At 53.4% G+C, this 18477-nt stretch overlaps 2 protein-coding genes across 2 annotated transcripts; both read left to right on the top strand.

Moving 5' to 3' along the window:
• Nucleotides 1–4869: 4869 nt before the first annotated feature.
• LOC146751950 (endogenous retrovirus group K member 5 Gag polyprotein-like) lies at nucleotides 4870–6765 on the top strand. The gene has a single exon (XM_085533373.1). The coding sequence runs from the start codon at nucleotides 4870–4872 to the stop codon at nucleotides 6763–6765; it is 1896 nt and encodes a 631-aa protein (XP_085389499.1).
• A 3135-nt stretch (nucleotides 6766–9900) lies between these two features.
• Nucleotides 9901–11709, top strand: LOC146751949 (uncharacterized). Its single transcript, XM_085533374.1, has one exon. It carries the CDS (start codon nucleotides 10078–10080, stop codon nucleotides 11467–11469), a length of 1392 nt encoding a protein of 463 aa, XP_085389500.1. The 5' UTR covers nucleotides 9901–10077; the 3' UTR covers nucleotides 11470–11709.
• Nucleotides 11710–18477: the final 6768 nt, after the last annotated feature.

Raw genomic sequence — 18477 nt, 5'->3', positions numbered from 1 at the left:
CTAGAAGTGATCATGGACTGGCCTGAGGGTAAAAAAATTGAAACACCACCTACAGAAGAGGTATCACGTGCTAAAGAGGCACCACCATACAATGAGCTACCAGAAAACGAAAAGTAATTTGCCCTATTCACAGACGGATCATGTCGTATTGTAGGGAAGCATCGCAGATGGAAAGCTGCTGTATGGAGCCCCACACGACAAGTTGCAGAGGCCACTGAAGGTAAAGGAGAATCAAGTCAATTTGCAGAGGTAAAGGCTGTTCAGCTGGCTTTAGATGTGGCTGAACGGGAGAGGTGGCCAATGCTTCATCTTCATACTGATTCATGGATGGTGGCAAATGCCTTATGGGGGTGGCTGCAACAGTGGAACCATCCTCTGCTACCAAATCTGTCACAGTTTGAACGAAAAATCCACCTGCGTCCGTGACAAGGGCTGTGGGCCCCTGAAGGGCCCTCAGCCGAAAAGAAAAAGTTAATTAAGAAAAGAAAACAGCGGCAACGATGTAAGGAGGCACACTTATTTACTAAATACTATATCGAAATACAGGATAACACAATAGAATACAATATAATTGAAAATTGAGCTAATGAATCAAGCAAAATAGGAGAGAGAATGAGTCCCGTAACCGAGAGGCCTACTGTGAATCTGGGCGAACGGCTGAAGGCTCCCACACACTGCCCTGAACGCCAGAACTCGAAAGACGTCAGTCTGTTCTGCGACAGAGTTAATATAGAGTCCAGGTCCCGTGACCCATCGTGTTGCTCTCTGGGAGATGTAGCCTTCTTCTGTAAGATGCAGATTCAGTAAAATTATCCATGCTTTATATGATGTTATGATGTAGAATACTGATAGCAAAATTACAACATTATTAAACCATGAAAATCTGACCCACAGCAGCTCCTGCCCCATAGACTTGATTCACATGCGCCCCACAGCAGCTCCTGCCCAATAGATCGGACCGACATATGGCCCACAGTATCTCCTGCCCCATAGATCTTTCCCACATCAGACCCAGAGCAGATCCTGCTCCATAGATCTGACCCACATGAGCCCCAGAGCAGCTCTGCCCCATTGATTTGACCCACATCAGCCCCACAGGAGATCCTGCCCCATAGATCTGACCCACATCAGCCCCACTGCAGCTCCTGCCCTATAGATCTGACCAACATCAGCCCCACATCAGCTCCTGCCCCATAGATCTGACCCACATCAGCCCCACAGCAGCTCCTGCCCCATAGATCTGACACACATCATATGTAAAGCAGCTGCTGCCCAATAGATATGACCCACGGCAGCTTCAGCACCATTGACCTGACCCACAGCAGCCCCACAGCAGCTCCTGCCCCATAGATCTGACGTACATCATCTCCACTGCAGCTCCTGACCCATAGATCTGACCACATCTGCCCCACTGCTGCTCCTGCCCCATAGATCTGACCCAAATCTGCCCCACAGCAGATCCTGCCAAATAGTTCTTAACCACAGCAGCTCCTGCCCCATAGATCTGACCCACATCAGCCCCACAGCAGCTCCTACACCATAGATCTGACCCACATCTGCCACACACCATCTCCTACCCCATAGATCTTACCCACTTCTGCCCCACAGCAGCTCCTGCCCCATAGCTCTGACCCACATCTGCACCACAGCAGCTCCTCCCCATATATCTAACACCCATCAGCCTCACAGCAGCTCCTGCCCCATAGATATGCCCTACATCTGCCCCACAGCAGCTCCTGCACCATAGATCTGACCCACATCTGCAACACAGCAGCTCCTGCTCCATAAATCTGACCAACATCAGGCCCACATCTGTTCCTGCCCCATAGATCTGACCCACAGCAGCTCCTGCCCCATAGATCTGACCCACATCAGACCCACAGCAGCTCCTGCCCCATAGATCTGACCCACATCAGACCCACAGCTGCTGCTGACCCATAGATCTGACCCACATCTGCCCCACAGCAGCTCCTGCCCCATAGCTCTGACCCACATCTGCACCACAGCAGCTCCTCCCAATAGATCTAACACCCATCAGCCTCACAGCAGCTCCTGCCCCATAGATATGACCTACATCTGCCCCACAGCAGCTCCTGCACCATAGATCTGACCCACATCAGCCCCACAGCCGCTCCTGCCTTATAGATGTTACCCAAATCTGCCCCACTGCTGCTCCTGCCCCATTGATCAGACCAACAGCAGCTCTTCCCCATAGATCTGACCAACATATTCCCCACAGCAGCTCCTGCCCCATAGATCAGACCCACATCTGCCCCACAGCAGATCCTGTCCCATAGACCTGACCCACATGTTCCCCACAGCAGCTCCTGCCCCATAGATCTGACCCACAGCATCTCCTGCCCCATAGATCTGACCCACATCAGCCCCACAGCAGCTCCTGCCCCATAGATCTGACCCAAATCTGCCCCACAGCAGCTCCTGCCTCATAGATCTGACCCACGTCAGCCCCACAGCAGCTCCTGCCTTATAGATATGACCCCCATCAGCCCCACAGCAGCTTCTACCCCATAGATCTGACCCACATGTGCTCCACTGCAGCTCCAGTCCCGTAGATCTGACCCACAGCAGCCCATGCCCCATAGATCTGACCCTCATCAGCCACACAGCAGCTCCTGACCCATACATCTGACCCACATCTGCCCCACACCATCTCCTGCCCCATAGATCTAATTCACATGTGCCCCACAGCAGCTCCTGCCCATAGATCTGACCCACAGCAGCTCCTGCCCTATAGATCTGATTCAAATCTGCCCCACAGCAGCTCCTGCCCCATAGATCTGACCCACATGTGCCCCAGAGCAGCTCTGCCCCATTGATTTGACCCACATCAGCCCCACAGGAGATCCTGCCCCATAGATCTGACCCACATCAGCACCACTGCAGCTCCTGCCCTATAGATCTGACCAACATCAGCCCCACATCAGCTACTGCCCCATAGATCTGACCCACATCAGCCCCACAGCAGCTCCTGCCCCATAGATCTGACACACATCATATGTAAAGCAGCTGCTGCCCAATAGATATGACCCACGGCAGCTTCAGCCCCATTGATCTGACCCACAGCAGCCCCACAGCAGCTCCTGCCCCATAGATCTGACGTACATCATCTCCACTGCAGCTCCTGACCCATAGATCTGACCACATCTGCCCCACTGCTGCTCCTGCCCCATAGATCTGACCCAAATCTGCCCCACAGCAGATCCTGCCAAATAGATCTTAACCACAGCAGCTCCTGCCCCATACATCTGACCCACATCAGCCCCACAGCAGCTCCTACACCATAGATCTGACCCACATCTGCCACACACCATCTCCTACCCCATAGATCTTACCCACTTCTGCCCCACAGCAGCTCCTGCCCCATAGCTCTGACCCACATCTGCACCACAGCAGCTCCTCCCCATAGATCTAACACCCATCAGCCTCACAGCAGCTCCTGCCCCATAGATATGCCCTACATCTGCCACACAGCAGCTCCTGCACCATAGATCTGACCCACATCTGCAACACAGCAGCTCCTGCTCCATAAATCTGACCAACATCAGGCCCACATCTGTTCCTGCCCCATAGATCTGACCCACAGCAGCTCCTGCCCCATAGATCTGACCCACATCAGACCCACAGCAGCTCCTGCCCCATAGATCTGACCCACATCAGACCCACAGCTGCTGCTGACCCATAGATCTGACCCACATCTGCCCCACAGCAGCTCCTGCCCCATAGCTCTGACCCACATCTGCACCACAGCAGCTCCTCCCAATAGATCTAACACCCATCAGCCTCACAGCAGCTCCTGCCCCATAGATATGACCTACATCTGCCCCACAGCAGCTCCTGCACCATAGATCTGACCCACATCAGCCCCACAGCCGCTCCTGCCTTATAGATGTTACCCAAATCTGCCCCACTGCTGCTCCTGCCCCATTGATCAGACCAACAGCAGCTCTTCCCCATAGATCTGACCAACATGTTCCCCACAGCAGCTCCTGCCCCATAGATCAGACCCACATCTGCCCCACAGCAGATCCTGTCCCATAGACCTGACCCACATGTTCCCCACAGCAGCTCCTGCCCCATAGATCTGACCCACAGCATCTCCTGCCCCATAGATCTGACCCACATCAGCCCCACAGCAGCAACTGCCCCATAGATCTGACCCAAATCTGCCCCACAGCAGCTCCTGCCTCATAGATCTGACCCACGTCAGCCCCACAGCAGCTCCTGCCTTATAGATATGACCCCCATCAGCCCCACAGCAGCTTCTACCCCATAGATCTGACCCACATGTGCTCCACTGCAGCTCCAGTCCCGTAGATCTGACCCACAGCAGCCCATGCCCCATAGATCTGACCCTCATCAGCCACACAGCAGCTCCTGACCCATACATCTGACCCACATCTGCCCCACACCATCTCCTGTAGTGTATTAGGCGAAAAGCGGGGTTTCGGGTTGTTACGGGAAAGGTTCCACCTCCCTAATTAATATGCATGATGCAAGCATGTGGGCATCATAGGTCATGCCTACTTCCCAGAAGGCTCTGTGCCAAGGGTATATAAGGATGTGTAAACTTGAATAAAACGCCATTTGCCATGTGCTCTCTTGTCACTGTCTTGGCATTTGGCCCAGCCGCGGATAGTCAGGGATGAACACGGGACAACTCAGAACTACAATTGGTGACCCCTCCGTGCCCTGGCTGTGGCTGCTGTTTTACGGCTAGTTCCTGCTGCAAGCGACACACTTTCTTCCTTTCGTCGCGGAGTGGACAGAAGCCCGGTTGGTGGGGGAGCGGCCGTACCCCTCCATTGTTGGGACACTTACGCCGGATACTGACTGTGGGTCAGTGGCGCTATGGAAGCCGTGGTTAAGGTACTCTTCTCTTCCTGTAAATCTCTCTCTCACAAACAGGCCCCTTCTAAGAAGGACCTGTTTGCTCTCCTTTCCTTGCTAGAGAAGGAGGGGCCGCTGGCGGCTCCTTCAGATATTTACGACCCTGCTAATTGGGACGGGATTACTTCTGTGTTGGCACAGCACACTCTTGCCACGCAGAAAGCCTCAGAGTTTAAGACCTGGGGTTTGGTTTTGGGGGCCCTTAAGGCGGCCCGCGATGAGAAACTCGCTAATGATCGAGCAAGATCACTCCTGGGGTTAGAGCCCCGGCGGGAGAGTTCTGCTCTTTCTGGGGGGGAGAGTTCTGCTCTTTCCAGGGGGGAGAGTTCTGCTCTTTCCGGGGGGGGGAGTTCTGCTCTTTCCACAGGCTCCGCTGCAGAACAGATGGCGCCGGGTCCATCTGCCCTACCATGCACCCCCTCTTCCGAAGATGATTCGAAACTCAAAGTTGCTCAAACTGTTGAGCAGGATCTACACCAACCACCCCCACCCTACCCGGCAAATTCCTTGTATCCTTCACTACAAGAAGTAAGGGGGGAGGGTGGACAAAAAGGAGAACAAAGAAAGGGGGCAGAGCACTGCCCTGCCGCCACATTCCAAAGGTCAGAAGGAGCAAGGGACCAAGGATGGGCTGCAGCATCCGCAGCAGTTAATCCTGTCCTACAACATTCCAATCATTCCTCTGATAAGGAAGAGGCCGCCCCTATACAGTGGGGCCTGTCCACACTCACTGATTGGGCGCAGGCTAGGGACGACATTCAGGCTGATATCCCTGACACGCCTACCCTTGCTCTCCCTCTGGTGATTAAGAATGGGGTCTCTGCTTGGAAGCCTTTGGACTCCAAAGCAATCGCCCGTCTGGTAAAATTAGTCAAAGAGTCAGGATTACGGTCCCCAGTTGTCGTTACAACCATTGAATCGCTTATGGCCCCTGGCTTGTTACCTCATGATATTGATAACTTGATGCGGGTCATTTTTGACCCCGTGCAATTCACTTTATGGCAGGATGAATGGACTAGACAGCTTAAAGCTGTCGTGGCATCAGCAAGACGCGACCCTGCCCATCCATGTAATCGTGGGGTCAACCGAACCACTCTTGCACGCCTGCAGGGTTTGGAGGATGGGATGGTGGGCGCCCCAGAGGTTCAAGCAGTGGAGTTAGCCGCGGGGGAAGTGGCTGCGCTCACAACTGCCGCCCTACAAGCAATGAAAGCGGTGGTTAAAATTGCGGAGCCCGTGCGTCCATGGGCAGATGTCCAACAGGGACCGATAGAATCTTTCCCCGACTTCGCGAATCGATTGATTCGCGCTGTTGAGGGATCGGACTTGCCTAAAGACGTTCAGTCTCTCGTGGTCATTGACTGCCTTAAGCAAAAATCATTGCCAGACGTCCAGCAAATTATTAGGGCTGCGCCAGGTGAACTTAAGACCCCTGGAGAAATTATTAAGTATGTTTTAGATCATCAGAAAAGTGCCCCATTGCCAACAGATAGTCTTGTCACGGCTGTTAAGGATATGACCGTGTCTGTGAGCTCAGCGGTCAAAACTGCCGTGATGGCAGCGGCCCAATCGGAGCCACCCAAAGGAAAGGGCCCATGCTTTAAATGTGGAAAGAAGGGGCATGTTAAGGCGCAATGCCCAGAAAAGGATGCGTTGGGGAAGAGGTGTCAGTTCTGTGGTACTGGGGGTCATGAGGCGCGCCGGTGCCGGAAGCTTAATAGCATGCTTCAGGGAAACGGGTGGGGGAGGGTCTCTGGCGCCCAGGGGACCTTCCCGCGTCAGTTCCCCGGGCAATACCTCCCGGTCCAGGGAGCCTTTGCGGAACAACAGAACCCCACTGCCCCCTTGTGGCCATAACTGAAGATCTCTTCCACCGTCCCATTGGCCGATTCATGATGTCTATTGACCCTGAGGCTCATGTGTTCGACCCCAACTCGACCTTTTTTACTGCCTTACTTGATTCGGGGGCTGATGTTACTGTTATAGCGGATTCTAATTGGCCGCGAAAGTGGCCGAGGACCTGGCAAAGCAATATCATTACGGGAGTGGGAGGTGCAGAAGTCCCCACCAGTAAATCGCGGTTCCCAGTTGAATTGGCATTGTTAGGAAGGGACGGCATGATTGAAAGGCGCGTATTCATCACTCCTACCATTGCTCCTGTGACAGGTTCCATTATAGGAAGAGATGTGTTGCCAGTGTTCGGCTTCCAGTTGACAAATTCGTTCGGTTCCCAGTCGACAAATTTATGCTAAGGGCCACTGTCCATCATTTAGCGCTGCGGCATGCAATCCCACTTTGCTGGAAGGCTGACGCCTCTCCTGTATGGGTGGATCAGTGGCCTCTTCCCTTTGAGAAATTAGCAGCGCTCAAACAGCTTGTGTCACGGGAGCTGGCAGCAGGCCATATTGAACCCTCACTTAGTAATTGGAACACGCCTGTATTTGTTATCCGCAAGGCTTCAGGTGCCTTCCGCCTGTTACATGACCTTAGGGCGGTTAATGCACAGATTGTTCCCTTTGGTCCTGTTCAGCAGGGAGGACCGTTGTTATCGGCAATACCTCAAGGATGGCCGCTGATGGTCATTGATCTTAAAGACTGTTTCTTTTCTATCCCTCTCGCTGAGCAGGACCGGGAAGCTTTTGCGTTTACGGTCCCGGTGGTGAATAACTTGGAGCCAGTCCAGAGATATCAGTGGAAGGTTTTGCCTCAGGGGATGGTCTGCTCACCTACTATTTGCCAGCTTGTGGTGAGCAGGGTCATTGAGCCTGTTAGGCAGGCAACACCGGGTTGCCAGGTTGCTCATTATATGGACGATTTGTTACTTGCAGCGCCTGATCAGAGTTTGTTGGAGGGCCTAGCCTCTCAGATTATGAGTACTTTGACTTCTGCTGGCTTTGTCATCTCCCAAGAAAAAATACAGAGGGAACCAGGTATTGAATTCTTGGGACATAAGATTGGTCCCTCCACGGTTCTTCCTGAAGGATTAGAGATCGAACCCTGTATTACAACCCTATGGGATGTGCAGAAACTTGTGGGAGCATTACAGTGGGTAAGGAATGCTATAGGTATTCCCCCCAGACTCATGAAGCCCTTTTATGATCAATTGAAAGGATCTGATCCTCAGGAGCCTAGGGAGTGGACACCTGAAATGAAGGAAGCCTGGAGAGAAATTTTATCTGCTAGCGCCAGCAATGCCCTCTCCAGATGGCAACCAGACTGTCCGCTGGAGGTTGCCGCTACTAAATGTCAGAATGGGTCCACTGCAGTTATTGGGCACACACTTAATTCTAAGGCCCGCCCATTGTTTTGGTTGTTCTCAGCACAGCCGACGAGAGCATTTACTCCATGGTTGGAGCAATTTTCAATCTTAGTGCGAAAGGCACGTCTCGCTGCGGTTAGAGCTTTTGGTAAAGATTTAGATGTTATATATCTGCCTTCTATTTTTCGGAATGTTCAACCTCTTCCGGATGAAGTTTCTCTAGCTGTGCATGATTTCTCAGGGAAGTTTTGTTATTCGGACTCTCTGCCTATTTTTGATTTGGCCCGACCCCTCCAGATTTCTTTGCGGGTGCGGGTACTAGACACTCCTGTTGAGGGTCCAACTTTGTTTACCGATGCCTCTTCTAGTACGGGACAAGGGGTGGTGGTCTGGCGGACCTCCGATGGGTCATGGGACCGCAAGGTTGTCTCTGATCCTGCCCTAAGCGTTCAGATGCTGGAGGCCAGGGCCGTTGCCGTGGCCCTGGGTCTGTTGCCTTCAGTTTCCTGCAATGTTGTCACAGACTCTGCATTCGTGGCAAGGTTGCTATTACGAATGGGTAAAGAGGGATTACCAAGTACTAGGGCAGCGATCTTATTAGAGGATGCTCTAGCACTTCGGACAGCCCCTGTAGCTATCCTCCATGTCCGGAGTCATTCTGATGTGCCGGGTTTCTTTACTGCGGGCAATGATGTAGCTGACAAGGTGGCTGGGGGTCAGGTTCTTACTCTTCGAGAAGCACGGGAGCTTCACGATGCTCTACACCTGGGAGCCAGAGCGTTGGCTCGAGCTTGCACTATTCCGATCACCTTGGCAAGAGAGGTCATCCAGACTTGTCCGCACTGTAACACTGCACCAGCCTTGGGGGCCGGAGTTAACCCGCGTGGTCTAGCCCCATTAGAAATCTGGCAGACGGACTTCACTTTAGAGCCACGAATAGCCCCTCGCCAATGGCTAGCAGTTACAATTGACACTGCATCATCTGTTATTGTAGCCACACAACATAGCCGCGCTAACTCGACGGCGGCTCAACATCACTGGGCTACAGCTATTGCTGCTATGGGAATGCCACGCCACATTAAGACAGATAATGGGTCTTGCTTTATATCACGGTCAACCAAGGAGTGGCTGGCTCGCTGGAACATCACGCATACAACAGGCATCCCAGGGAATAGCCAGGGCCAGGCTATTGTGGAAAGAGCCAACCGCCTCCTCAAAGAGAAGATTCGTGTGCTTGGGGAGGGGGAAGGATACTCAGGCAGAATCCCAGTAGTACAACAGGGTGAAATTTTAGCTCGTGCATTATATGCTCTGAATCATTTTGAGCGAGGAGAAAGCATGAGAACCCCTACCCAGAAACATTGGCAACCAAGGGTCCTTCAGGAGGGCCCACCGGTAAAAGTTAAAGGTGACAGTGGGTCCTGGGAATCAGGATGGACTGTATTAGTGTGGGGCAGGGGGTTTGCAGCAGTAAAGAGCAATGAGACTGGGGATATTCAATGGGTACCCTCGCGTCGAGTTAAACCAGAATTGGCTAAACAAAACAAGAAGGCTAAGGAAGTAACAAGAGCTGAGTGTTTCTTCATAGGATTTGCTGATTGGATGCCCGAAGAGACTGGAGATCCCAGAACAAAAGAAGCACAGGAAGACGCTCCTGTTGATACCAAAGAAGAAGAAGGGACGTGAATCCCCTGACAAAGAATCTTTGCTGCCTACGAGAATTACTGTGTTGACATTTATATACCTCATGTGTTTATTGTGGTCACCAGTGGGGGGCATTCACCTGCTTAAACAGCCAGGAAACCTTTGGGTTACATGGGCTAATCAGACGGGGAATATGCATTTTTGCCTTGCTTTACAATCAGCTGCCTCACCCTTTCAAACGTGCCTTATTGGGATCCCGGAATGGGATGACTCGGTGTTTATGGGATATCTTGGGAAGGGCCCGCCTTATTACCGGGATCACCGTTGTTACCGTGACTACGAACTTGAAATCTACCTTAAGGGCGTTAGGAAATGATACCATGGATTATCTGGGAAAAAGGATGGCATGTATTATCTGTAGGTTAAATGTCACTCTTCCAGGGGACCCCGAGGAAGTGGAGTTGCTTGGCTCTCAGGCAGTGCAGAATGACACTTGGGACACCAATAGTTTGCAGTGGCTGAGCCCTAGATGCTTATTTTTTGGCACACAAAGGAAACCTCTAGATATGCTGCAATTCCTGGGGCATGAAGGCCCTTATTGGGATCACAAAACTGACCAATCTGCTCCATTTACTCTTGTATATCCCCGGAATAGCCGGACCTTTAACGGAGATGGGGAATATTGCGGTTTCACTTCTAATGTAACAAGGGCATACAGTCCACTGAATCCATTGAATGGGTCCTGGGTTCCACCAGCAACGACTTTTAATGTTAGCAGAACGGATGGATCGGTTAGAGAGGTATACTGTGGGAATTATTCCAGGTACAATGGCTGCGTCATTGCCTCCTTTCCCAAAGGCTCAGGCATAAATGCGATTTCCGTCTGGAATAATAATACCGCTAAAGCCTTACCCCCAGGAATTTTCCTTATCTGTGGGGATCGCGCTTGGCAAGGGATTCCAAGAAATGCAATAGGGGGACCCTGTTATCTAGGAAGGTTAACTATTTTATCACCCAACATTACGGAGGTATATAAGGCACTCAATCACACTCGACCTAAGAGAGGAATCCACGCTTTGGATTCTGAATGTGGCGATGACGTTAAATTGTGGGGACCCACGGCAAGGATCTTTGCTTCGTTCCTTGCCCCTGGGGTAGCGGCTGCACATGCTTTGAAGGAAATTGAAAGATTGGCTTGTTGGACTGCAAAACAGGCTAATGTTACTTCTCAACTCCTTTCGGACCTACTTGTAGACGTAAGCGGCATTAGACATGCTGTACTTCAGAACAGAGCAGCTATAGATTTCTTGCTTCTTGCCCAAGGGCATGGTTGTCAAGATGTCGAAGGGATGTGTTGTTTTAACCTGAGTGATCACAGTGAATCAATGCATAAGCAGTTAGCTTGGTTGCAAGATCATACCAAGAAGATTGGCATCCAGGATGATCCATTTGGGAACTGGTTGAGTAGTATATTTGGAGGTATTGGACCTTGGATTAAGCAATTATTAAAGGTGCTAGTAATAGGGCTCATTCTATTTCTCGTACTGCTGATCTGCATACCGTGTATCATTCAGTGCCTCCAAGGATGCATCAGACGGATGGTGACAGGAATCTTCGAAGAGAGACGCGAGCAAGAACGGATGTATGAGAGACTCTAAAGAAGCATGAAGAATAAAAGCGATCGGGTTGTTACGGGTATTTTACCATAGGGAGGGGGAAATGTAGTGTATTAGGCGAAAAGCGGGGTTTCGGGTTGTTACGGGAAAGGTTCCACCTCCCTAATTAATATGCATGATGCAAGCATGTGGGCATCATAGGTCATGCCTACTTCCCAGAAGGCTCTGTGCCAAGGGTATATAAGGATGTGTAAACTTGAATAAAACGCCATTTGCCATGTGCTCTCTTGTCACTGTCTTGGCATTTGGCCCAGCCGCGGATAGTCAGGGATGAACACGGGACAACTCAGAACTACAATCTCCTGCCCCATAGATCTAATTCACATGTGCTCCACAGCAGCTCCTGCCCATAGATCTGACCCACAGCAGCTCCTGCCCTATAGATCTGATTCAAATCTGCACCACAGCAGCTCCTGCTCCATAGATCTGACCCACATGTGCCCCAGAGCAGCTCTGCCCCATTGATTTGACCCACATCAGCCCCACAGGAGATCCTGCCCCATAGATCTTACCCACATCAGCCCCACTGCAGCTCCTGCCCTATAGATCTGACCAACATCAGCCCCACATCAGCTCCTGACCCATAGATCTGACCCACATCAGCCCCACAGCAGCTCCTGCCCCATAGATCTGACCCAACTCTGCCCCACAGCAGCTCTTGCCTCATAGATCTGACCCACGTCAGCCCCACAGCAGCTCCTGCCTTATAGATATGACCCCCATCAGCCCCACAGCAGCTTCTACCCCATAGATCTGACCCACATGTGCTCCACTGCAGCTCCAGTCCCGTAGATCTGACCCACAGCAGCCCATGCCCCATAGATCTGACCCTCATCAGCCACACAGCAGCTCCTGACCCATACATCTGACCCAAATCTGCCCCACACCATCTCCTGCCCCATAGATCTAACTCACATGTGCCCCACAGCAGCTCCTGCCCATAGATCTGACCCACAGCAGCTCCTGCCCTATAGATCTGACCCACATCAGCCCCACTGCAGCTCCTGCCCTATAGATCTGACCAACATCAGCCCCACATCAGCTCCTGCCCCATACATCTGACCATAATCTGCCCCACACCATCTCCTGCCCCATAGATCTAACTCACATGTGCCCCACAGCAGCTCCTGCTCCATAGATCTGATTCAAATCTGCCCCACAGCAGCTCCTGCTCCATAGATCTGACCCACATGTGCCCCAGAGCAGCTCTGCCCCATTGATTTGACCCACATCAGCCCCACAGCATCTCCTGCCCCATAGAACTGACCCACAGCAGCCACAGCAGCTGCTGACCTATAGATCTGACCAACATCTGACCCACAGCAGCTCCTGCGCCATAGATCTGACCCACATCTGCCCCACAGCAGCTCCTGCCCCATAGATCTGACCCACATCAGACCCACAGCAGCTGCTGACCCATTTATCTGACCCAAATCAGCCCCGCAGCAGCTCCTGGCCCATAGATCTGACCCACATGTGCCCCACAGCAGCTCCAAACTCATAGATCTGACCCACATCAGTCCAACAGCAGATTTTGCACCGTAGATATGTCCCTCATCTGCCCCACAGCAACTCCTGCCCCCTAGATCTGACCTACATCATCCCCTCTGCAGATCCTGCCCCATAGGTCTGACCCACATGTGCCCCACAGTAGCTCCTGACATATAGATCTGACCCACATATGCCCCACAGCAGCTCCTGCCCCATAGATCTGACCCACATCAGCCACACAGCAGCTCCTGACTCATAAATCTGACCCACAGCAGCCCCACAGCAGCTCCTGCCCCATAGATCTGACCACATCTGCCCCAACGGCTGCTCCTGCCCCATAGATCTGACCCAAATCTGACCCACAGCAGCTCCTGCCCCATAGATCTGACCCACATGTGCCCCAGATCAGCTCTGCCCCACTGATTTGACCCACATCAGCCCCACAGCATCTCCTGCCCCATAGAACTGACCCACAGCAGCCACAGCAGCTCCTGACCTATAGATCTGACCCACATCTGACCCACAGCAGCTCCTGCTCCATAGATCTGACCCACAGCAGCTCCTGCCCTATAGATCTGATTCCAATCTTCCCCACATCCGCTCCTGCTCCATAGATCTGACCCACATGTGCCCCAGAGCAGCTCTGCCCCATTGATTTGACCCACATCAGACCCACAGCATCTCCTGCCCCATAGAACTGACCCACAGCAGCCACAGCAGCTCCTGCCCCATAGAACTGACCCACATCTGCCCCACAGCAGCTCCTGACCCATAGATCTGACCCACATCAGCCCCCAGGAGATCCTGCCCCATAGATCTGACCCACATCTACCCCACACCATTTCCTGCCCTATAGATCTGATTCAAATCTGCCCCACAGCAGCTCCTGCTCCATAGATCTGACCCACATGTGCCCCAGAGCAGCTCTGCCCCATTGATTTGACCCACATCAGCCCCACTGCAGCTCCTGCCCTATAGATCTGACCCACATCAGCCCCACTGCAGCTCCTGACCTATAGATCTGACCAACATCAGCCCCACATCAGCTCCTGCCCCATACATCTGACCCAAATCTGCCCCACACCATCTCCTGCCCCATAGATCTAACTCACATGTGCCCCACAGCAGCTCCTGCTCCATAGATCTGACCCACAGCAGCCACAGCAGCTGCTGACCTATAGATCTGACCCACATCTGACCCACAGCAGCTCCTGCCCCATAGATCTGACCCACATCTGCCCTACAGCAGCCCCTGCTCCATAGATCTGACCCACATCTGCCCCACAGCAGCTCCTGCCCCATAGATCTGACCCACATCAGACCCACAGCAGCTGCTGACCCATTTATCTGACCCAAATCAGCCCCGCAGCAGCTCCTGGCCCATAGATCTGACCCACATGTGCCCCACAGCAGCTCTGCCCCATTGATTTGACCCACATCAGCCCCACTGCAGCTCCTGCCCCATAGATCTGACCCACATCAGCCCCACATCAGCTCCTGCCCCATACATCTGACCCAAATCTGCCCCACACCATCTCCTGCCTCATAGATCTAACTCACATGTGACCCACAGCAGCTCCAGCTCCAAAGATCTGACCGACAGCAGCTCCTGCCCTATAGATCTGATTCAAATCTGCCCCACAGCAGCTCCTGACGCATAGATCTTTCCCACATCAGCCCCACAGCAGATCCTGCCCCATAGATCTGACCCACATATGTCGCACAGCAGCACCTGCCCCATAGATCTGACCCACATCTGTCGCACAGCAGTTCCTGCCCCATAGATCAGACCAACATCAGCCCCACAGTAGCTCCTGCCCCATAGATCTGACCCCCATCAGCCCCACTGCAGCTCCGGCCCCGTAGATCGGACACACATCATATGTAAAGCAGCTGCTGCCCAATAGATATGACCCACAACAGCCCCTGCCCCATAGATCTAACCCACAGCAGCCCCACAGCAGCTCCTGCCCCATAGATCTGACCCACATCAGCCCCAAAGCAGCTCCTACACCATAGATCTGACCCACATCTGCCACACAGCAGCTCCTGCCCCATAGCTCTGACCCACATCTGCACCACAGCAGCTCCTCCCCATAGATCTAACACCCATCAGCCTCACAGCAGCTCCTGCCCCATAGATAAGCCTTACATCTGCCCCACAGCAGCTCCTGCCCAATAGATCTGACCCACATTTGCCACACAGCAGCTCCTGCCCCATAAATCTGACACAAATCTGCCCCACAGCAGATCCTACCAAATAGATCTTAACCACAGCAGCTCCTGCCCCATAGATCTGACCCACATCAGCCCCACAGCAGCTCCTGCCCCATAGATCTGACCCACATCAGACCCACAGCAGCTGCTGACCCATAGATCTGACCCACATCTGCCCCACAGCAGATCCTGCCCCATAGACCTGACCCACATGTTCCCCACAGCCGCTCCTGCCCCATAGATCTGACCCACAGCATCTCCTGCCCCATAGATCTGACCACCATCAGCCCAGCAACAGCTCCTGCCCCATAGATCTAACCCACATCAGCCCCACAGCAGCTCCTGCCCCATAGATCTGACCCAAATCAGCCCCGCAGCAGCTCCTGCCCCATAGATCTGACCCCCGTCAGCCCCACAGTAGCTCCTGCCCCATAGATCTGACCCCCATCAGCCCCACAACAGCTCCTGCCCCATAGATCTAACCCACATCAGCCCCACAGCAGCTCCTGCCCCATAGATCTGACACACATCTTATTTAAAGCAGCTGCTGCCCAATAGATATGACCCACAGCAGCTTCAGCCCCAAGGATCTGACCCACATCAGCCCCACAGCAACTCCTGCCCCATAGATCTGACCCACATCTGCCCCAAAGCATCTCCTGCCCCATAGATCTTTCCCACATCAGCCCCACAGCAGATCCTGCCCCATAGATCTGACCCCCATCAGCCCCACAACAGCTCCTGCCCCATAGATCTAACACCCATCAGCCTCACAGCAGCTCCTGCCCCATAGATATGACCTACATCTGCCCCACAGCAGCTCCTGCACCATAGATCTGACCCACATCAGCCCCACAGCCGCTCCTGCCTTATAGATGTTACCCAAATCTGCCCCACTGCTGCTCCTGCCCCATTGATCAGACCAACAGCACCTCTTCCCCATAGATCTGACCAACATATTCCCCACAGCAGCTCCTGCCCCATAGATCAGACCCACATCTGCCCCACAGCAGATCCTGTCCCATAGACCTGACCCACATGTTCCCCACAGCAGCTCCTGCCCCATAGATCTGACCCACAGCATCTCCTGCCCCATAGATCTGACCCACATCAGCCCCACAGCAGCTCCTGCCCCATAGATCTGACCCAAATCTGCCCCACAGCAGCTCCTGCCTCATAGATCTGACCCACGTCAGCCCCACAGCAGCTCCTGCCTTATAGATATGACCCCCATCAGCCCCACAGCAGCTTCTACCCCATAGATCTGACCCACATGTGCTCCACTGCAGCTCCAGTCCCGTAGATCTGACCCACAGCAGCCCATGCCCCATAGATCTGACCCTCATCAGCCACACAGCAGCTCCTGACCCATACATCTGACCCACATCTGCCCCACACCATCTCCTGCCCCATAGATCTAATTCACATGTGCCCCACAGCAGCTCCTGCCCATAGATCTGACCCACAGCAGCTCCTGCCCTATAGATCTGATTCAAATCTGCCCCACAGCAGCTCCTGCCCCATAGATCTGACCCACATGTGCCCCAGAGCAGCTCTGCCCCATTGATTTGACCCACATCAGCCCCACAGGAGATCCTGCCCCATAGATCTGACCCACATCAGCACCACTGCAGCTCCTGCCCTATAGATCTGACCAACATCAGCCCCACATCAGCTACTGCCCCATAGATCTGACCCACATCAGCCCCACAGCAGCTCCTGCCCCATAGATCTGACACACATCATATGTAAAGCAGCTGCTGCCCAATAGATATGACCCACGGCAGCTTCAGCCCCATTGATCTGACCCACAGCAGCCCCACAGCAGCTCCTGCCCCATAGATCTGACGTACATCATCTCCACTGCAGCTCCTGACCCATAGATCTGACCACATCTGCCCCACTGCTGCTCCTGCCCCATAGATCTGACCCAAATCTGCCCCACAGCAGATCCTGCCAAATAGATCTTAACCACAGCAGCTCCTGCCCCATAGATCTGACCCACATCAGCCCCAGAGCAGCTCCTACACCATAGATCTGACCCACATCTGCCACACACCATCTCCTACCCCATAGATCTTACCCACTTCTGCCCCACAGCAGCTCCTGCCCCATAGCTCTGACCCACATCTGCACCACAGCAGCTCCTCCCCATAGATCTAACACCCATCAGCCTCACAGCAGCTCCTGCCCCATAGATATGCCCTACATCTGCCCCACAGCAGCTCCTGCACCATAGATCTGACCCACATCTGCAACACAGCAGCTCCTGCTCCATAAATCTGACCAACATCAGGCCCACATCTGTTCCTGCCCCATAGATCTGACCCACAGCAGCTCCTGCCCCATAGATCTGACCCACATCAGACCCACAGCAGCTCCTGCCCCATAGATCTGACCCACATCAGACCCACAGCTGCTGCTGACCCATAGATCTGACCCACATCTGCCCCACAGCAGCTCCTGCCCCATAGCTCTGACCCACATCTGCACCACAGCAGCTCCTCCCAATAGATCTAACACCCATCAGCCTCACAGCAGCTCCTGCCCCATAGATATGACCTACATCTGCCCCACAGCAGCTCCTGCACCATAGATCTGACCCACATCAGCCCCACAGCCGCTCCTGCCTTATAGATGTTACCCAAATCTGCCCCACTGCTGCTCCTGCCCCATTGATCAGACCAACAGCAGCTCTTCCCCATAGATCTGACCAACATATTCCACACAGCAGCTCCTGCCCCATAGATCAGACCCACATCTGCCCCACAGCAGATCCTGTCCCATAGACCTGACCCACATGTTCCCCACAGCAGCTCCTGCCCCATAGATCTGACCCACAGCATCTCCTGCCCCATAGATCTGACCCACATCAGCCCCACAGCAGCTCCTGCCCCATAGATCTGACCCAAATCTGCCCCACAGCAGCTCCTGCCTCATAGATCTGACCCACGGCAGCCCCACAGCAGCTCCTGCCTTATAGATATGACCCCCATCAGCCCCACAGCAGCTTCTACCCCATAGATCTGACCCACATGTGCTCCACTGCAGCTCCAGTCCCGTAGATCTGACCCACAGCAGCCCATGCCTTATAGATCTGACCCTCATCAGCCACACAGCAGCTCCTGACCCATACATCTGACCCACATCTGCCCCACACCATCTCCTGCCCCATAGATCTAATTCACATGTGCCCCACAGCAGCTCCTGCCCATAGATCTGACCCACAGCAGCTCCTGCCCTATAGATCTGATTCAAATCTGCCCCACAGCAGCTCCTGCC

This window comes from Coturnix japonica, unplaced genomic scaffold (assembly GCF_054131305.1).
Source record: "Coturnix japonica strain WE unplaced genomic scaffold, WE-NBRP24 Scf059, whole genome shotgun sequence".
Classification (NCBI taxonomy): Eukaryota; Metazoa; Chordata; class Aves; order Galliformes; family Phasianidae; genus Coturnix; species Coturnix japonica.
The sequence above is the reverse complement of the archived record's forward strand: the minus strand, read 5'-3'. Positions and strand labels throughout refer to the sequence as shown.

Coding starts and splice junctions, on each gene's coding strand:
- LOC146751950 (XM_085533373.1), top strand. CDS start 4,870: ATGGAAGCCGTGGTTAAGGTACTCTTCTCTTCCTGTAAATCTCTCTCT.
- LOC146751949 (XM_085533374.1), top strand. CDS start 10,078: ATGACTCGGTGTTTATGGGATATCTTGGGAAGGGCCCGCCTTATTACC.